Source organism: Vipera ursinii (genome assembly GCF_947247035.1).
Source record: "Vipera ursinii genome assembly, chromosome: 3".
Taxonomy (NCBI): domain Eukaryota; kingdom Metazoa; phylum Chordata; class Lepidosauria; order Squamata; family Viperidae; genus Vipera; species Vipera ursinii.
The window spans coordinates 210,805,662-210,827,326 of record NC_139516.1 but is presented as its reverse complement, the minus strand read 5'-3'; the positions used below and the strand labels follow the sequence as shown (position 1 = coordinate 210,827,326).

Here is a 21,665-nt window from a genome sequence, read left to right as displayed (position 1 = left end):
CTGGACTAGAAGACCTCGAAGATCCCTGCCAAACCTATAATTGTGTGATCTCACGCTCTCTCTCCACCTTCCTTCCTTCCTTCCTTCCTTCCTTCCTTCCTTCCTTCCTCTTTCTTTCTCTATCTCTTTTTCTTTCTTTCTTTCTCTTTTTCTTTCTCATTTCTCTTTCTTTCTTTCTTCCTTTCTTTCTCTTTCCCTCCCTCCCTCCCTCCTGGGTATTCTGAGCGCCGCACAGCTGAGCTGAGCAGAATCCCAGGAGTGCGGAGGCCGTTCTGCACCTGGGCCCTCTTGGTTACGCCGAGATCCGATTGGCAATGCTTCTCCCACCCGGAAGAGCAGAGCACGGGGAAGGAAACCCTCCACCCAACAATAACGGTGCCTATTGACCCCATTTGGGGAAGGGGGAGAGTTGACAACGTAATGATTTCCGATACAAATAAAATCAGAACGGTACCAACGGAAACGTTTAATACGGGAGAATTAAAAATATTTTTTTAAAAAAAAAACAACCACAGGCAGAATAGAGAATAGAGAAACAGAGCAAGGAACGAGTTTGTGGACGTCTCGGTTGCCAATGAGGAGCGCAAAGTGGATTGTGAGGAAATGGTCCCCAGCTGCCTTCTCTGCCTCGCGGCCCCCTCCCATAATAAGAGGCATGAGAGAGGGAAGGAGGGGGGGGGAATTTGGGGGGGGGGCAAGACAGAAAGAGAAAGAGAAGGGACAGGAAACGCTTACGGCGGCGCCTCATCCCCGAGGTGAGAAGGGTGGAGATTTAGCTTAAACCGCGGATTAACTCGCTGGGAGCTGCAGATAGAAAATTAAAAAGTGTGCAGATCCTTGCGAAAGAGAGGAAGAGCGGGAGTGTGAAGCCGACGCAACGTAATTTGTCCCACAGGAGCATTAAGAAGACCCAACCGGGCAGGTGGCAGGAGACGGTCGGAAAAAGCCTGAACTAAAGGATGAAAGTTGAGCTGGCAGATTTTTTTTTTCTTTTGAAAAGGGAGGGGGAAAAAAAACCCAGAACGGGAGAGCTGGGCCGGGAGACGGAGCTGATGAGATGCTGAGATTGGACTTTAATGTAATTGGGACAGAACCGTAAAAGACGGTCCAACCCAAAGCCTTTGAATGACTTGTAACCCAGTCCAGGGGAAATTATTTGCGGGTACTGCTGCTTTCCTGGATCCCTTTTCCATAATGGCTCTCCTCGGGGTCTCCAAACCTGGCCACTTTAAGACTTGTGGACTTCAACTCCCAGAATTCCCCAGCCAGTATACAGTCTAACCGGCAGTCCATCACAAGATCCAACTGGCTGTAAAAAGAGACCCATCTGGAATCGTTCACAAATGTTGGGAAATAAACCAACGGCTTGCACAAAAGTTAGCATCTCTTCCATTAGGATATTAAATTTAGTAGCTGGAACAGTGTACAAAGGGCCAGAAAAAGACAGTTGTAGTTGACTAGTTGGAGAGTACGGTCTGTGCCTGAGGCAATCTGAGCTGCGATTGGTTGCTGTGGTTGGAGGTGGAGTTTCCCTTTTCCCCCACCTTTTTCATCTGGGTGTTCTCTGCATGCTGTTCGATTTACCTCACAATTTACCTCAGGAACACAAGAACACCGTTGTTCCTGAGGTAAATTGAACAGCATACAGAGAGTACACACAGGGGGAAAAGGGACACGGTGTTCCTGTGTTCCTGACTATCTTGTCTGCTGTAAATAGAAATGTCAAATATATTTATATAAAACTACAAGTTTGTGTCAGTGTCTCCGAATTAATCTGGACAGCTGCAACGTGATTCCTTGACATCTATCCTACTGCTACTCCAGGACCAATTGCTGAATGTTTATTTCCCCCTGAATGTTGCATCCTGAAAATGGGACCACCTGTCACTTAACTTGCAGAAGGATCAGCCCTGTGAATCCCACCTGCGCTCTAGATCAGGCATGTCAAACTGCCGGACCGTGGGCCAGATGCGTCACACCGAAACTGTGCCGGCAATGGGGAAAAAGTCACGATACGTCACACGATGTCACGTGACATCGCAAGTTTGACAAGCCTGCTCTAGATAGACCTCGAGTTACAACCACATTCACTGATCGTTCAAAGTTACAATGGTGCTGAACAAATGGCACTTATGCCTGATCCCCATAGTTCCAGCTGTTGCAGCATCCCCGCAGTCATCTGATTGTGATCTGGTTTGTGATTATGAAGCCAAAATCATGTGATTATGATTTCCGATGTTCTCTTTAAGACTGGCAGTGAACATCGGAACATGCTGGCCAGGGAATTCTGGGAATTGAAGTCCACGCGTCTTAAAGTTGCCAGGTTTGGAGGCCCCTGGTTTACAGCATCCCAAATCCTGTCCTGCCCACCAAATTTTACCAACGTATAATTTTAAAACATTACTGTTCTTGCTGGAGAATAAAATTCCATTTAAAGCAAACTACAGACCTGGGTTGTTGAAAGGAACATCTCAAATGGAGCCAGAGTTCTCACCTGCAGGGTTGCTTTTAACTCTCGTTGCTTTTAACTCTCTTGTGGAATCTTGCCACGTTTCCCAGAAATCTCAATTAGCTGTTTTCATCGGGGTTGCAGATCAGTTTGGATCAAACTGCCTTTTTAAGTCAAACACCTTGTGACTCTGGGCAGCTTACAGCTCTGGAGGATTCTCCAAAAGCCACAGGTGGAAGAATCCCCATGATCTGAGAGCCACTGAAAGACAAACCTCGCTTGGGGGGTACCTGCAGACCCTCACAACAGAATAGATGAGAGAAGCCTGATTTATCTTGACATTTTACTAGAATCCTGGAAAGGTTTTGCCCATCGTGATACAAAAAAAAGATATTGAGAATCTAGAAAGAGTGCGGAGAAGAGCAACAAAGACGACTTAGGGGGTTGGAGGCGAAAATATGCAAAGAACGCTTGGAGGAATTGGGCATGACTTGTCCAACAAAGAGAAGGACGAGGGGGTGACATGATAGCAGTCTTCCAATACTGGAGGGGCTGCCACAAAAAAGAGGGGCTCAACGTATTCTCCAAAGCACTTGAGGGCAGGACAAGAAGCAACGGACGGAAGCTGATCCAAGAGACATCCGACCGAGAATTAAGGAGAAAGTTCCCGACAGCGAGGACGATTAATCGGAGGAATAACGACTCGTCTTCAGAAGTTGCGGATGCGCCATTCCTGGAGGCTTTAAAGAAGAGACGGGCCAGCCGTTTGAATTGTACGGGGTCTTCTGCTTGAGGAAGGGGTTGGACTAGAAGACCTCCAATTCTGTTCTTCTGTTCCATTTTATTCCATTCCATTCCAGATAAAGGGAAAGTGTTCAAACAGCTGTAACTGACTAGCCCATAACATTCCTTCCCCAGCAGGAGCCACCTTTGCAATTTCCAGGCCAAGAAAATCCGCAAGAGAACGGAAGCTCGGAGCAATTCTTCATCTTGTCCCTCCTGCATATCTCAGCACTGGCCAGACACTTCTAGGGGTCAAGCACGCCCGGAGAACTTCCTCCCTGCCTAATGACTGGAAATGGGCTGGTGAAATGGAGCAAGGGATCTCCCACGGAGGTGTTCAGGAACAGAGCTCGGAACAAACAGGGGACACCGAGGAAGGAGCGCTGGGCGGACTAAGGAGGGGGAGTGAGCTTCGAGTCCCTTAAAGTGTGCCAGTTATCCCAATTCACATCGTTTGTATTGACGCACCTCATTCGGCCAGCAGCGGTGAAAAGCTAAACTAATTTAACGTATATTTAGAAGCCTTATCTGGATTACTGCAGAAGCAACGGTACCAGCTCCCCGCTACCGTTTCTGGATGGAAACGAAAAGTTGTGGCATACGAACCCCCAAAAAATCAATTCTTTTGTCTTCTCGGATTCTCAAGCCGATTCTCAAAGGGGCAATCGTTCAAGAGAGAGGCTGCTCAATTGTTCAAGATGTAATTAGAGAGATTAGATTCCTAAACGCAAGCAACACACAAAGCCGCTATTTTAATCATTTCCTACCTAAGAACTGTCCTGCTAAAATCCAGCAATTGGCTATAGTTGTTTAACGAGTTAACTGAACGTGACCGGCCCTTTCATTTCGGCTGCAGACATTGGATTTAGCTTGCAAAAAAAATAGTTGATTTTTATGCATTCGTTTCTAAAGGTAAAGGTTCCCCCGCACATGCGTGCTAGTCGTTTCCGACTCAAGGAGGGCGGTGCTCATCTCCGTTTCAAAGCCGAAGAGCCAGCGCTCGTCCGAGGAAGTCTCCATGGTCATGTGGCCGGCATGACTAGACGCCAAAGGCGCACAGAACGCTGTGACCTTCCCACCGGAGCGGTCCCTATTTTACTACTTGCATTTTTACGTGGTTTCGAACTGCTAGGTTGGCAGAAGCTGGGACGAGTAACAGGCACTCACTCTGCTACGCGGCACTCGGGATTCGACCCGCCAAATTGCCGACCTTCTGATTGACAAGCTCAGCGTCCTAACCCACTGAGCCACCGCGTCCCTTTCGTTTCTAGCCTGCCTTAATTATTTTTTTATGAATGACTCAAGGCTGCGAACATACGCTATAGTCCTTCCTTCTCCTATTTTCCACACAACAACAACGCGAGATGAGAGAGTGACTGGCCCAAAAGTCACCTAGCTGGCTTTCATGCCTATGGTAGGAGTAGAACTCAGAGTCTCTTACTTTCTATTCTTGTTGTAGCACACTCTCATTTAATTTAGAAGTTCAGATCCTGAAAGTTGGAATTTACGTACAGGTAGTGCTCACTTAAAACCACTCATTTAGTGACCATTCAAAGTTACAACGGCACTTATGACCTTTCTTCACACTTATGACCGGGGCAACATCTCTCGGTCACGTGATCACAATTCAAACGCTTGGCAACTGGTGTGTACTTATGAGGGCTGCAGCGTTCCGGGGTCACCGGATCCCCTTCTGCAACCTGGTAACCAGCAAAGTCAATGGGGAAGCCAGATTCACTTAACAACCGTGTTATCAACTTAACAACTGCACTGATTCACTTAGCAACTGCGGCAAAGAAAGGTCACGAGATGGGGCAAAACTCACTTAGGAACTGTCTCGCTTAGCAACGGGGATGTTGGGCTCAATTGTGGTCCCTGAGAGTCAAGGGCTGCTTGTGGTTTTGAAAAGGAGCGGGACCGTTTTGCCGAGGTTTAATGCCATCTTGGCTCTGCGAAACAATGAAAAAGGTGAGCTAGGTAGGACACAAAGCTGAGGGTGAGGGGGTCCTTGTTGTTGTTTGCAGACGTTTCATTACCCAAATTAAGTAACATCGCCCGTCCTATGCTTGCATGGGTTTACAGAGAGCAAACCTTGCCTCCTTCCTCCTCCTGTTACCTAGTTGGGTAATGAAACGTCTGCATGAAAACAACCAAGCTCAGACAGCACCACGGTCCCCTCTTTTCAACCCAGAAGCTGAAGTTATTCCACTACCACAGGGGTCCCCAATCCCCAGGCCATGGACCAGTACCGGTCCGCGGCACGCCAGCAACCGGTCCGCACAAACAAGCAAAGCTCCATCAGCACACAAAAGCACGCCCCCTCCGGTCCGCAGGAAAACCCCTCTCCATGCAACCGGTCCCTGGCGCCCAACAGGTTGGGGACCTCTGCACTACAAGATCAATTTTTAACTTTGGAGCAAGGGCCGCCAAACGTCAACCACCTCCTGGGGAAAGTGACTGGTGGATAGCCGTGCATTCCTCCTGGACAACCCAGGGACAGACACTCACCTCCTCTGGCTTGGCTCCTGGTCGCCCCCTCCATGCTCCTGCCGGGAGAGCTGGATGTTTTGGAAAGCTTGTTAGCCGACACCCGGTACATGACTCCTTCGATACAGCGCAGTCCTTTGTTTCTCCATCGCTGCTGCACAGCCTGAGACTTGCTCCCTGGCGAAGAGTGGCGGATGGAATTGGACATGAGAGACCTGCAAAAGAGAAAAACAGAAAAGGACGTGGGACTCGTGATCGCAGCCAACAGATCCCGCTAGGATGGCCTAACAAAACTTAACGCCTTGAAAAGGGTCCTAGTTTGAAGACTGACGTTCTCCAAATCAGATGCCATTTTCAATTCCAAAAACAACCAGCACCCAGAAGCAAATTCCTGGATCCATAAGCATAGCAAAGTCCGACTGAAAAGTAATTTCAATCTGCTACAACAAAATTGTGGTCAGGACATGAGGCAAATCCCAAACTGTGACTATGTAGAATAGACCACCAGACTGCAAGAACACAAGCAAGCAGACAGACGAGGGGACCCGAACTCACTGGTAGCCTCACTACATACATTCAGTTTTGCAGCTACTAAGATTGTTGGCTGAGCAAGTACAAAAACAGCCAGGGAAGTAATTGAAGCCTGAAAAACGGCCTGTCGGTCAACAGGAGTGCTGATTTACCACCAGCTTATCAAACAATTAGGACAGCGATTCCCAACCTTTCCTATACCCCGCACCCTTGGAATGCTTCTGATATTCTCGCACCCCTTATATAACTTTGAAATAACGGCAACGAATTATGCATGTACACTATAATTTTGAAACTTCTAAACTCACTGGAATATTGTCTCGCACCCCCGGTTGGGAATCTCTGACTTAGGAGGAGAGGATTTGACAGCACAAGGAAACCCTGGCCGGCGACTTAATAGCAAGCCATCAAACACCCTAATCAACATCTAAAAAGCCACATACAACAGCTCTTGCTCAAGGAGAAGATGGCAGCTGTGGACACAAACAGCTTTGCACAAATAACAACAGCAGACTTATAAACCGCTTCCCCGTGCTTGTACAACCCTCTCTAAGCGGTTTACAGAGCCAGCCTATTGCACCCCCAACAATCTGGGTCCTCATTTTAGCAACCTCGGAAGGACAGAAGGCTGAGCCAACCTTGAGCCCTGTCAGGATTGAACTCCCAGCAGTGGGCAGAGTTAGCCTGCAATGCTGCCTTCTAACCACAAGGGTATTTCGGGTGCCAAGCTGCACCCACGTCTACTTTGGGAAGTGCTGCTCGTCGTCATCGTGGCCTAATCGCTTCCCGACTGGACTTTTGCAAAATGAACTACAGATTGCAAATTCCTTGACCAGATTCCAAACTGGTCAGAGAAACGCATCTATAACGGAACGATTGAGGGTGCTGCGCAAGATTTAGGCTGCTGTGCAATTCAGCATGAGTTGGCCATAAAAATAACAGCTCAGGAACAAATCCTGACATCTGCCTTGACTACTCTGCAAGTCAATTTTTGTGATACTGGTTGTCCTTGATGTATAACCATTCATTTAGTGACCATTCAAAGTTGACTACTCTACAGGTCAATTTTTGTGGTACTGGTTGTCCTCGACGTATAACCATTCGTTTAGTGACCATTCAAAGTTGCAACGGCACTGGGAAAAGGGACTTAACGACCGTTTTTCACGCTTACAACAGTGGCAGCATCCCCCGTGATCACGGGATCCAAGTTCAGACACTTGGCACAACTGACTCACATTTATGACAGTCGCAGTGTCCCGGGGTCTCGGGATCTCATATTTGCAACCTTCCCAGCTGGCTTCTGACGTGCAAAGTCGATGAGGGAATCCAGATTCGCTTAATAACCACCCGATTCGCTTAACAACTGCAGCAATTCGCTTAACAACCGTGGCAAAAACGTTGGTAAAATGGGGCAAAACTCCCCATTTTAGCCACAGAAATTTGAGGCTCTACCTCGGTCTTCAGCCGAGGACTAGCTGGGCTGTAATGCAAGAGGTCAGGGAGGAGGGGAGGGCTGGGGAGGGGGAAGGGAAGGGATCTAGACGAAGCAGAAACCCAGGAGGTGTAAATGATCCTTTTGGAGGCTGAAGACTTTTCCCGCACAAGGGAAGGAGAATGTTCCGTTCCCAGAGAAGTGGGGAGAGATCAAGGGGAAATGCTGAACATCTGCGGCGCAGATGCTAAAAGAGGGGGAAAGCCCCGCGCAAGAGCAGCTGCTGAGAAGGTGAGGAGATCCACAGCTGGCAACACTGCAAGAGACACAACCCACCGGCTAGGCCGGGAAAGGCCGTGCAACCCCAGGCCCGATCCTAGACTCAAACTGGAGTCCAAGATATCTCCAGCTGAGTCCACGGCTGGACAGTGAAAGGTCCAGAGAAGCCGTGGTTCGCTGACATTCACGGGTGGCTCAAGGATTCTGGGAATTGAAGTCCAAAAGTTGTAAAAGGGTCGTAGCTACCCACCCCTGACCCAGAGTCATAGGGCAGTGGGACGTGGACCGCATGCATGGGAGATACAGACCAACTAGTGAACTACTCAGCGCAGTCGCGGGATGAAAATTCAGATGCGTGGCAACTGGTTCCTATTTACGACAGTCGCAACGTCCTGGATCACACGATCCCCTTTCGCGACCTTCTGACAAGCAAAGTCAACAGGGGGAAGCCGGATTTGCTTAGCAATGTCACTAACCTAACCACTGCAGCGATTCACTTAGCAACCGCGGGAAGGGAGCTGGTCCAACGGGGCAAAGCTCGCTGAACAAATGTTTCGCTTAATCACAGAAATGTTGGGCTCGAGGGTTTGTGCCTGAGATTGGCTTTTCCGGTGGGTGGGAATGGGGCAGGCGAGTCAACATCTCTCCACAGTCTCTTAAATACCGATAAAGGAGAATATTTGTAGCTCAGGGCTGAAATGAGGGGTCCCCGGTGGTCTTTGAACTTGGTTCATTCATTTATTATTTATTTATTAAATTTTTATACCGCCCTTCTCCCAAAGGACTCAGGGCGGTGTACAGGGCAATAAATATAAAAACGAAGTACAAAAGTTAAAAAAACAATTAGATATTATGCCCGATATAAACAGTAATTAAAAACCATGTTAAAACCCCGACCCTAACCCATCAAACCAGGTTTTCTTGCAGATGTTTCTTGACCCAAACTAGGTAACATCCTCAGTGCTGGAAGGGAGTGGGGTTTGGGAGGAGGAGGAGGAGGAGGAGGAGGGGAGGAGGAGGAGAGGGAGGAGAGGGGGAGGGGGGGAGGAGAGGGGGAGGAGGAGGAGGAGGAAGAAGGAGAGGAGGAGGAGGAGGGGGAGAGGGGGAGGAAGAGGAGAGGGGGAAGAGGAGGAAGAAGAAGAAGAAGAAGAGGAGGACAACGACTATGAGGTCCTTGGTGGTCTCCGTGCTGGGTTGTTTTCTTGCAGACATTTCATGACCCAAACTAGGTAACGTCATCAGTGCTGGTCTCTTAAATAATCCAAACATTCGATCTTTCCAATTTGACCCAGTTTTTAAAATTATTATTTCCTGAAGACCATCCTTATGAAACTCCTGCCTCGCTGGCTCTCCGTGGGGAAGGTCTGAAGCCCCCTTCTCAGAACTTCCTGGGGTGGGGGGACTTCTTTCTGGCCCTGCCAGTCCCTCCGTAACCCCCGCCCCCAGAAAAAGGCAGGGCTTGACCTGGTTGGCGGGCCTGCTCTCCAAGCTGAGACCCTCCAGGGATTCTGGACGGAAGCCCCCAAGTTGCCCACGCGGGCCCAGCTGCTCAACTTACTTCCAAAACCTTGCCGGGTTTCCTCTTTGGAGCTCGGCCCTTCTGACTCCGACTCTCTCTCCGGGTGCCGGAAGTCTGGCGTGGACCCCTCCCGGCCCATTCGGCCGCCTTGAATTCCCTTTTTTACGCCTACCCCACCTGCTTCTAGACCCCCGCGGAGATTAAGGGCAGCTGGAGCTGACAGCCTCTCCGGCCCTGGCAATCTTTTCCTTACAGGCCCGGGAAATTAAACACCCGGTTGGGAGACGTGCATGCTACGGCGCTCCACTCGGCTAGATGCTCAGATGGGAATTCAAAAACGACGAGGCCCTGTCGTCCAAACATAATAAATAGATCTGCTAATTAGCTAAAATTGCTGTGTCTTAATGTGGAGGCAGAGAGCCAGCTGTGGCATGCCCGGAAGGGCTCAGGGGGCAAAAGGCTGGCCAAGGCTACAAGCCGCCATCCTCGGCTTCCACAACCACAGAAAGGCTCAAGCGGGGGGTCGTAACTTGCTCTTCCTCCCGAGTAAGCCACCGTGGTCAAAAGTCAGAGGCTTGGCCACTGGCTCGCACTTATGACGGATGCAGTCCTTCTGACAAGCAAAGTCAACGGGGGAAGCCAGGTTGCCAACTGAACGACTGCAGTGATTCGCTTAATAACTGTGGCAAGAAAGGTTGTAAAACGGGGCAACATTCTGCCTCGCTTTGCAACGCTACGTTCAGGCTGAGTGGTGGTCGTAAAGCGAGGACTCCCTGTACTCTTGTTTTTAATGTTTTTTACTCGCACGCCGCCTAGAGCAGAGGTCACGAAGCTTTCTCGGTTGGTGGACCAGAGGAAAAGGGAAGAGGAAGCATGTTACATGCGTGTGCGTGCATGCGCACAGGGCCGCGAGCATGTGTGCGCTGCAAATGGGGCAGGGCTAGTGCCCGTGCGATACTCACTAACCCTGTCCCGTTCTTTAGTGGCGCAGCGCCTCATTTCCAAGCCCCGTGGCACAGCAGCGACCGTTTTTGCACCTTGCAGCGTGGTGGCAGCGTTTTTGCACCCCAGGGTGCGGCGGCCCATTTTCGTGCCCCGAGACACAGCAGTGGCCTGGTTTTGTGCCCTGAGGCGCGGCGCACCCATTTTTGTGCCCCGTGGCGCGTAGGCATCCATTTTTGCGCCTTGCAGCATAATGGCACCCATTTTTGTACCCTGTGGCACCCGTTTTTGTGCCCTGTGGCAGCACCCATTTTTTCACCCCACGGCATGGCGGCGTCCCATTTTCGCACCGAGGCGCCGCAGTGGCGGCCTGTTTTCATGCCCTGAGGCACGGCTGAGGCCTTTTTTTGCGCCTAGCAGCACACTGGCGGCCCGTTTTTCCACCCCGCTGCGTCCTGTTTTTGCGCCCCGCAGCCGCAGCACTGTTGCAAGTGAGGGGGTGTGTGCATGCACACGTGTGCACCCTGGCCATCCTGTCCCACTGGCCTAGATTCTCTCTGTGAGCTGGATGGGCTGCTTAAAAAATTGGAAAAATAAAATGAAATAATAAATAAAATAAAATAAATAATAAAATAAAATAAATAATAAAATAAAATAAATAATAAAATAAAATAAAAAAATAAAAATAAAATCAAATATAATAAAATTAATAAAATCAAATATAATAAAATAAAAAATAAAAATAAAATCAAAATTAATAAAATCAAGTAAAATATAATAAAATAATAAAATCAAATAATAAATAAAATAAAATAATAAAATAAAATAAAACAAATAAAACAAAATTAATAAAATAACAAATAAAATAAAAATAAAATCAAATATAATAAAATTAATAAAATCAAATATAATAAAATTAATAAAATAAAAAATAAAATAAAATAAAATATAATTAATAAAATCAAGTAAAATATAATAAAATATAATAAAATAAAATAACAGAATCCCCACTCCTGAGCTGCGGGGTCCACCTACCCCAAAGTTCCACCCCGGGAAAGTGTCGGGCGTGGGGGAGGAGGGGGGGTCCGCCCTGCAGCCACAGCTGCCAGCTTTCCCCTCCGCCTGGGTGTCAGCGCACTCGGGCCCAATTGTTACCCTAATGGAAGGAAAGACTTCTGGAAATGAACTGCTTTGAGAAAAGGAGGATAAAATTAATGGGATAATTGCCGGCCGAGGCCCTGAAGAATACGCCTGCCCTCGACACGAGGGGCTTGTAATTCCTTTTCCACCGCGCCAGGCCCCCCTCCCCAAACCCTCCGATCTCGAGACTTCTCCCATCCGTCCATCCGGGCGAGCCTTCCTCCGACAGGAAATTTCATTAATGTTGGAAAATAGGAAAGGTATTAAGCGTGGATAATGAAGGCCGGAGAGCGAACGCAGCCTTTCTGTCCCATCCTCGTCTTTCTAGCCTTTGTAATGGGAGGCATGAACTCTCCCTTCAAATCCATTTCTAATCCATTTGAAATACTACAGCAAATTATCTTCCCTTCAGCCCGAAAAGCGGCCGGCCAATTTACTCCGAATAGAAGTGACAATGCCGGGGAATTTATCGCCACAACCTTGAGTACCGAAGGTTGAGGGTTGCCTCGGCCTCCAAAGAGGGGACAGGAAAGCAAATGTAAAATTATTTTTAAGTGGGGAGAGGAGGGAGAGGAGAAAAGGTAAGTCCCCCCCCCTCACCGTCAGCTGTCCAGGGATAGAAAGCGGCAGCAGCCCCAGGCAAGGCGGGTCCCAGCCCCAACGGTTCACCTGGGCAGGTGACGGGGATTCCCAGAGGGTGCCCCTTCTTTTTAAGTCCACCCTTCCTCCCCCCCCCCCGGCTATGCCAGCTTGAGAGCTGAGAAAGCCCCCTCCCCAACCAACTTTCCCAACATCTATCAGCACTCCCCAAGAAGCAAACAGCCGATGCACCAATTAAGGAGAATCTGTGCAGCTCGGCCTTGAAATGAAGGGACCTTGCTGCTCTCTGGGCTGGGTGGCTTCCTTGCAGACGTTTCGTGACCCAACTAGGGAACATCATCAGGGCTAGAAGGGAGGGGGGTTTGGGAGGAGGAGAAAGGGAGGAGGAGGAAGAGGAGGAGGAGGAAGAGGAGGAGGAGGAAGAGGAAGAAGAGGAAGGACTGTGGGGTCCTCCTTGATGCTCTCTGAGCTTGGTTGTTTTCTTGCAGACATTTCATTTATTTATTTATTTATTTATTTATTTATTTAATTCATGACCCAACTAGGTAACATCATCAGTGCTGGAAGGGAGGGGGGTTTAGGAGGAGGAGGAGGAGAAAGGGAGGAAGAAGAGGAGGAGGAGGAAGAGGAGGAGGAAGAGGAGGAGGAAGAGGAGGAGGAGGAGGAGGAAGAGGAGGAGGAGGAGGAGGAGGAGGAAAGGACTGGTCCTTGGTGCTCTCTGAGCTTGGTTGTTTCCTTGCAGATGTTTCATGACCCAACTAGGTAACATCATCAGTGTTAGAAGGGAGGGGGGTTGGGGAGGAGGAGGAGGAAGAGGAGGAGGAGGAGGAGGAGGAGGAGGAGGAGGAGGAGGAGGAGGAGGAAGAAGACTGTGTGGTCACTCATGCTCTTTGAGTTTGGTGGTTTTCTTGCAGACGTTTCATGACCCAACTAGGTAACATCATCAGTGCTAAAAGGGAGTGGGGTTTAGGAGGAGGAGGAGGAGGACGAGGAGGACTGTGGAGTCCTTGGTGCTCTCTGAGCTTAAAGGTTTTCTTGCGGATGTTTCATGACCCAACCAGGGAGCATCCTCAGTGCTAGAAGGGAGGGGGGTTTGCAGAGGGGAGGAGGAGGACAACAACAACTGTGGGGTCCCTGGTGCTCTCTGAGTTTGGCTGTTTCCTTGCAGATGTTTCATTACTAAATTATGTAACACCATCAACGCTGGAAGAGAGTGGGGCTTGGTCTCTGTTTGCACACAAGTATACATACAAGTATACTTGTTTGCAAACTTGCATACAAGTTTGATATCCTATAGATATCAAACCAACACTCCCTTCCAGCCCTGATGCCGTTACCTACTTGGCTCATGAAACGTCTGCAAGGAAAGCAGCCAACTCATGAGAGCATCAAGGACCCCACAGTCCTCTTCCTCCTCCCTCCTCTCTTCCCAATCCGCCCCGCGGACACACACACACACACACACGGCCGATGCACAGCAAGGAAGTTCAGCCGTCTTTGCATCAACCCAGAGAAATAGCTTGCTGGTGATCAACCGAGGTGTGCGGGGGTTTGTGTGTGGGTGGGTGGGTGGGTTTATTTTCTCAGGTTTGCAGCAACACCGCTTCTTCAGCGGAGCTGAGGATCCACACCAAATCACCCCCTGTAATGCAGGTGGTCCTCAACCTACGGCCACAACGGAGCCAAACATTTCTCAGTGCCAAGCAAGACACTTGTTGCGTGACGTTTGCCCCCTTTTTGCAACCTTGCTAAGGGAATCTGGCTTCCCACATTGACTTTGCTTGGTTAGAAGGTCGCAAAAGGGGATCGCCTCTCTCTCTCTCTCTCTCTCTCTCTCTCTCTCTCTCTCTCTCTCTCTCTCTCTCACACACACACACACACACACCCCGGAACCCCCAAAAATACAATAATGACTCACTTAACAAGTATGGCAAGAAAAGTCGTGGAGTAGAACTCACTTAACAAAGGTCTCACTTAGGCTCAACTGTGGCCATGAGTTGAGGACCACATATGTTACTTCTACGTAAGGGTGTAGGTCTATACATATGTTGCATCTAGTATGTTTAAATGTGTGTTGTGTATGTGTACACTTTGAGAGCAAGCAACTACATTTCATTTTTAATGTGTGCCATTGTGCCCACAGTAAAAAATGACAATAAAGGTTCTCTCTCTCTCTCTCTCTCTCTCTCTCTCATCTCTCTCTACATCTAATCTCTCTCTATCTAATCTCCATCTAATCTCTATCTATCTATCTAATCTGTCTATCTAATCTATCTAATCTCTATATATTTCTCTATCTAATCTCTCTGTCTATATCTACCTAATTATCTATCTAATCACTCTCTATATATCTAATCTATCTATCCAATTATCTATCTAATCACTCTCTCTGTATCTAATCTATCTATTTAATCTCTCTCTCTATCTAATCTCTCTCTTGCTATCTAATATCTCTCTCTAATCTCTCTCTAATCTATCTATCTATCTATCTATCTATCTATCTATCTATCTATCTATCATCTATCTATCTATCTATATAATCTCTCTCTCTCTCTTTCCCTTCCAGGAAAGGTGTTCAGCCCGGAGAGGGAAGGCACGTAGCCCCCCCCAAAAGACCCCCAGGTTAACTGCAGCCCCCTTCCGGGGGAAGCGAACCAGGCTCTGTTCAGAGACGGGGGGAGCAGTTCCCCTTCGGCAGCAACTCCGTCTCGGCCCTGAACAGGTGCAGCCGACTCAGCACTCACCCCGGGAACAGCCCTGCGCTTCAGCACAAAGCTGTCTCTGGGCGGCCATTCGGCTAATGCATCTTTCCCTCCAAAGCCTCGGAAACAGACCGGCCTCGTTCCTGCGCAATGAGCAGATCCGCCGGTGCTTTCAAAAAGGAGGGCTCTTGCCGCCTGTGGTTGCTCCCCACCGAGCATCACGCTGCCATTCCCCTCCCTCTCTCTTCCCCCCCCCCACACACTTAATCAAGTGTCTCTCAATCTCGCCCACGGGAAGACCTGCGGGCTTCAAGGCCCAGAATTCCCGGGTTCGGCCGCCAACGTGTTCGCGGGGACGGAGGTGGCCGCCGTGAGGGGGACCGGGCAGGGGCAGCCATATTGTGACGGTGGCCACCACGGCCTCGACAACCCCAAGGCTCCTAGTAGTCCGTTTGCAGGAAGGCCCTTCCTGAGCAAAGTCCTCGTGGAGGATCTCCAGAAGTTCCCCTCCTGCCGATTCTCCCCCTCTCCCACCCACCCCCCGTGCCCGTTCCTCCCCCCCCCCAACCACCACCACGGTTCAGCAAGGCCTCCATGCCTCCGGAGGCCAGTCGGAGAACCTGCTTACACCATCACTTATCGGTCAATAATCGCCAAAGTGCAGAACGGCATTTAATGGCTGGAGCAGCAAAAACAAAGGGCAAATGACCCTTAATGTCCCGTGACAGCCCCCCCCCCATGCATTGCTTCTGCAACCTCTTCATTGCCTGGGGGGGCCTCGCTGCAACCCTGGCAATTGAGGAGGAAGGGGGGGGGAGCTTCAGCCTCGGCCTCCTCTTCCTCCCGGGCAGATTGAACGGAGCAATGCAACGGGTGGAGGCAATATGGTTCCCTGGGATAGTGGGGAGCAGCTGCATTGAACACAAACCACGCAAACACACACACACACAGACACACACACGCCTATACACCTATCATCCATCCATCCCTGTCTCTGTCTGTCTGTCTATCTATCATCTATATCTCCATCTCTCTCTCTCCATCCATCCACACAAACATACATAGGTAGTCCTCGACTTACAACCTCAATTCAACCCCACATTTAGGTTGCTACGCGAGAGAATGGTTACGTGAGTTTTGTCCAGTTTGACGGCCTTCCTTGCCACGGTCGTTAAAGTGAACCCCTGCAGTTCGGTCAGTCAGTGACCCGGTCGTTCCGCAATCTGGCTGCCCTGCAGACTTGGCTTGTCAGAAGGTCAGAAAAGCGGATCACGTGACGCCCGGAGACGCTGCGAGCGTCGTAAGTATGAGCCAGCTGCCAAGTGTCCGGATTTTGATCCTGTGCTCAGAGGGGTGATGCAATGGTCGTTAGTGTGGAAAAACGGTCATAAGTCACTTTTTTCAGTACTGTTGTAACTCTGAATGGTCACTAAGTGTACTGCCGTAAGTCGAGGATTATGTGTACACACTTCAAAAAAAACAGTTACACTGAAGACAGGAGAGAAATAGAGAGAGAGGAAAAAAAGAGAGAAAAGGAGAGATGAGAGAGACAGAAGAGAGAGAGAAGAAAGAGACAGAGAAGAGAAAGAAAAAAACAGAGAGAGGAGAGAGAGAAGAGAGAGAAGAGAGAAAGGAGAGAGAGAGAGACCGAAGGGCGAGAGAAGAGAAAGAACAGAGAGAGGAAGAAGAGCGAGCGAGCGAGCAAGAGAGAGAAAGAGGAGAGAGACAGAAGAGAGAGAGGAGAAAGGAGAGAGAGAGAGAGAGGAAAGAGATATGGATGGATGATAGACAGACAGATATAGGTATACTGTATAGAGAGAGATATATTCTCTCTCTCTTTCTTTCTTTCTTTCTTTCTCTCTCTTCTATCTATCTCCAGTGCAGCTGTTTTGTTTGAGCTGTGTTATTTCGTGTGTGTGTGTGTGTGTGTGTCTGTGTGTGTGTGTGTCTGTGTGTGTGTGTCTGTGTGTCTGTGTGTGTAAATTACTGAGGACTAGAGACCCAGGTTCTTTCACAGGCCAAAGCTTTTAGTTGAAGGCCGCTGTGTATTCAGGATCGGGGGGGGGGAGGGGGAGGAGAGGGGGGGGAGGACGGTGAGCCCAGCTCTCCCAGCAGAGAGTGACCGAGTTGAAAAAAAAAGCAGTTTTTACATCCTCCCATAAAAGCCAATCGTGGCCTCCGTCACCAAAGCCGCCTCGCCTGTTCCTCGGCGGCTGCCCACCCTCGGCGCCTGGGCTTAATTTGAACCCAGGGCTGCGGGAGGCAACCCTGAATATGGCCGACTGGCCGTATTCAAACACACACACCCCGGAGGTCCGAGGGCCGGCAGCCAGCGAGGTGAGGAACCGCCTGCCAGTCTTCCTCCATCCCGGGGGTATCTCGGAGTATGGCGAGGTGGGCGGCATGAAACATTTAATAAAGAAGTAAAAAATCAATCAATCATCCATCCGGGGCAGCTGTGACGATGCGATTGAGGCTTAGCTTGTTTGCTAAATGTGGGTCTGATTAGGGTTACCTGCGCAGGTGAGGGGGCCCCTTCGCCAATCCTTGGGGTCTCTTCCGGGCTCCTCGATTCTCCGATGGGGGGGGACAGGAGGGAGAAGGCATGGGGAACACGCATACCCCGCGAAGCCCACTGCCCAGCGCTCTGCGCAGGCAGTCCTCAATTTACAACAGTTCGTTTGGCGACCGTTCAAAGTTACCACCACCACTGAAAAGCCGTTTTTTTTTCAGACTGACGACCTTTGCAAGCCATCCCCGCGGCCGCGTGACTTACATTTGGACGCTTGACCACTGACTCAGATTTATGACGGTCGCAGTGTCCTGGGGGGGGTGTCACGCGATCCCCTTTTGGTGACCCTCTGGCAAGCAAAGTCAATGGGGGGAGAACCCGGATTCGCTTAACGACCGTGTTACGGCAGGGGATTCCCTTAACAACTGTGGCAAGAAAACCGGGCCAACACTCGCCTAAGACGGGTCTCGCTTAGCAACAATAAACTTGGGGCTCAACGGCGGGTCGTAAGCCCAGGGCCACCTGCAATGACTCGCTTAGCAACGGGGGGAGGGCCAAGAAAAGTGGTCGTAAATTGGGGCGAGGCTCCTTGAAACCGCTAGCCCCGCTCCGCGGAAGGAAACGCTGGGCTGAGCGGCAAGTCGAGGACTGCCGGGTCTACGCGTCTCCATCAGGACCGGCCGCTTAAAAACGGTCAGGCCAGCTCAACTCTTGCCCGGAGAGTCGTGTATAAAAGTGATTCAGGGCCCCCCCCCCATCAAGAGCCGGGAATTGGCTCGGCTCGGCTGCCCCGTCATCACAAGAGGAGATCAGTCCGTTATTAAAGAGGGCGTGCGGGGAGGGGGGGTCAGAGGGAGGGGGAAGATCTATTTTATGGGCTCCCATCTATTCAATTGGTATTTCGATCAATGCAGGCGTTACGAGCTTCCCTTTTAAGAGCCCTAATAAACAACAAGATGGAAAATAATAATAATAAAAAAAAAATCCTCCGCAAAATGACACTTTTAAAAATCCATTTCCACCGGGCGCTTATGGCCGCTTTGCAAAGCAGGCTGGAAACCTACAAAAGGGTGTGTGGGGGGGTTTATGGGGAGGGGGGAGCAGGGGGAAGGGGTGGTAAATAGAACGGGGAGGGTGGGGGAGGGTGTGTGTGTGTATGGGGGGGGGGGGTTTCCGGAAAGTTTAAAAGTTCAGATTGCAACTCGGAAGAGCTGCGTCAGCCGGAGAGAGTCCTCGCCGCCCCCCCCTGCCCCCCCTGCTGTTTTTTCCAATTAGAGAGAGCAACTGGGGGTGACCTCCCACCCATTCCTTTTAGATGTCCCCCCCACACACACAAAATAGAAGGTGTAAAGCATTGCCGGAGTGGGAGGGTCTTTCTCCTGGAAGCTGAAAAGGAAGGAATCGAGCTTTCTTGAGCTTGCCGCTTTCTGCGAGAGCTGGATTACAACTCCCATCGCTCTCAGCCAGCCTGGCTATGTTCTGGGAGCCGAAGCCCTCAACGCAACCCGAGGAAAGGTTTCTTTCCCCCCTCCCTCCCCACTCTGGTTCTTCCGCCAAGCCCGTCAGCCTTGGATTCCTCCCGAAATCCTTTCCCCGGAGATCAGGGGGTCTTGGCCACTTTAAGGCTTGCGGACTTCAGCGGGGCTGGCTGAGGAATTCTGGGAGTTGAAGCCCACCAGCCTTAAAAGTTGGCATGTTTGGAGTGCCCGGCCGGAGACTTTTCCATTTGGGAAGTCGCCCCCGCTCCCTACGCAAGCTTCCGGGCCTCGCAACTCACCACCTTTCCGTCAAGATCTGCCCTCCAACTGATTCAGCCCTGCTTCGCTTGGATGGCAGCCTGCCATAAAATGCGGGGAGGGGGGAGAGAAAGAAATGGGAGGGATAGGGAGGGGGGAGGGGAACGACAGGAAGCAGGGGTGCCACCCAGAGACAACGGTGGAGTGATCCGAGGACACCAGCCTGGGAATGCGGAGCGCCCGTCCAAAGAGGCGCCGAAGTGTGGAGCTCTTACAAACACCTAGCGCTTAAGACTTATACATCGCTTCGCTTCGCGGTGCTTTTACAGCCCCTCTCTAAGCGGTTTATAGAGTCAGCATCTTCCGCCCCCCCACCCCCTCCGACAATCTGGGTCCTCATCTGACCGACCTCGGAAGGACGGAAAGGCTGAGTCGATTTTGACCCGGTCGGGATCGAACTGCTGACAGTGTGAGCAGATTTAGCCTGCAATACCTCATTCTAACCACTGGGCTCTAGCACCTAATTTGAACCTTATTGGACACCACCAAGATAACTGGAGGGGGGGAGGGCTTGGGCAAAGGGAAATTACCGGGGTTCAGCGGAAATCCTCAGATCTGGCTTCGCTTACACTGTAACCACTTGGCTTAAGTAAAAGTACCCCTTTCGCTACAAATGGAGTTTTTTTTGGGGGGGGTCTTCCTTTCCTGAGTGCCCAAACTGGGACAGGCCTGACATTTTCTAGATCCCAGTTGCCTGCACCCCAAATGTTGTAGTCGTTAGAAAGTCAAATTCGTAAAAGCCCCACCACAACCTTGGATGGGGACCTCACGCTCTGGTGCGGGGGTGTCACACACGCAACGTCACGCGACGTTGACGTATGCGACGCATCGCGACTTTTTTCCCCCACTGCCGGCGATGGGGCGGGGCGCGGTTTGGCCATGACGCATCCAGCCCACGGGCCGGCAGTTCGACACCCCTGCTCTAGTGAGTCAGCCAAGGAGCTCCCTGAACACAATCCGCGCGACCCCTTGAGGGCCAATTTCGGTAGCTCCTGCCCGAGGATGCCGCGTATCTTCTCTGAGTCATCCTTCCCTCTGAGAGGAAGGAGAGGGAGGAAGAGAGGGAGACAGAGGAAGAGGGAGGGAGAGGGAGGGAGGCAGAGAGGGGAAAGGGGGAGAAAGGGAGGGAGAGGGAGACAGAGGAGGGAGAGGGAGAGGGAAAGGGGAGAGAGGAAGGAGAGGGACGGAGACAGGGAGACAGAGGAAGAGAGAGGGAGGGGGAGGGGGAGGGAGGGAGGCAGAGAGGGGAAAGGGGAGAGAGGGAAGGAGAGAGGGAGACAGAGGGAGGGAGAGGGAGAGGGGAAAGGGGGAGAGAGGGAAGGAGAGGGACGGAGACAGGGAGACAGAGGAAGAGAGAGGGAGGGGGAGGGGGAGGGAGGGAGGCAGAGAGGGGAAAGGGGGAGAGAGGGAAGGAGAGGGAGGAAGAGAAAGAGACAGAGGAAGAGAGAGGGAGAGGGAGAGGAGGAAGGGAAGGAGAGGGAGGGAGACAATGGAAGGGAGAGGGAAAGGGAAGAGAGAGGGAAGGACTGGGTGACAAAGGGAGAGAGGGAGGGAGGAGGAAGAGAGAGGGAGAGAAAGAGAGGGAGCAAGAGGGAGGAGAGGGAGGAGGAGAAGGAAGCACTCTTGTAGACAACTCGAAGAGATGCAATCGATGGTTCTTGGCTGCATCCCATCTCGCTCACTCAATTAGTGTTGGGCAACTCTCAGCCAGGCAGGGAGGAGGGTCAAGCGGGCAATTAGCCTTGAGCCCTTCTGCAGTCACAAGAAGCATAAGCCTGGCACACGCACACACACGCACACACACCATGAAACCTCATTTGGACATTCCCAAGGGAACGCAAGCAGCTGAAGGAGATTCTTGTAATATAGACAGAACACAATAAAGATGCTGGCCTGGACTCTTTCACGAGTGGGCCTGGTTGCTCACGCTGGCCAGCTAACGGAACAGAGTTGGGAGGGACCTTAGAGGTCTTCAATCCAACCCCAACCCCCTGCAGGAAAGCTTACGCCATTTCAGACACATGCTGGTCCAATCTTGTCTCAGCAGAAGACTTTTGCTAATGGAGGCTGCCATCTGCAGCATCATGAAAAGAAGTCCCTCCTTATCCTTCAGGACACAGGCAGAAGGTCAAAGGGGCAGGCAACTAGGAGAGAGACCCACTAAAGAGCCAGTTCCTCCTCATCACGATGGGCCAACCTCTCCAGATAGGTCTGAAAGGTGCTTTTTCCATTGGCGACTGGGTTGTCTTCTTCTTCTTCTTCTTCTTCTTCTTCTTCTTCTTCTTCTTCTTCTTCTTCTTCTTCTTCTTCTTCTTCTTCTTCTTCTTCTTTTTCTTCTTCTTCTTCCTCTTCTTCTTCTTCCTCCTCCTCTTCTTCTTCCTCCTCCTCCTCTTCTTCTTCCTCCTCTTCTTCCTCTTCCTCCTCCTCCTCCTCTTCTTCTTCCTCTTCCTCCTCTTCTTCTTCCTCTTCCTCCTCCTCCTCCTCCTCTTCTTC

General features: G+C 50.6%; 1 protein-coding gene and 1 long non-coding RNA gene across 3 annotated transcripts in view; one reads left to right on the top strand and one right to left on the bottom strand.

Moving 5' to 3' along the window:
- The window catches only part of ZC3H3 (zinc finger CCCH-type containing 3), a 204,526-nt gene that overhangs the window by 77,899 nt on the left and 104,962 nt on the right, over window positions 1–21,665 (bottom strand). For both annotated transcript variants that reach the window (XM_083360057.1, XM_083360058.1), the window contains exon 5: window positions 5,741–5,934. In XM_083360057.1, coding sequence (XP_083216183.1) covers window positions 5,741–5,934 — 194 coding nt within the window. The remainder of the gene's footprint in view (window positions 1–5,740; window positions 5,935–21,665) is intronic.
- LOC310638793 lies at window positions 10,072–11,129 on the top strand. Its single transcript, XR_014492185.1, has 2 exons — window positions 10,072–10,552; window positions 10,612–11,129. It is a non-coding gene; the product is annotated as an uncharacterized lncRNA (long non-coding RNA).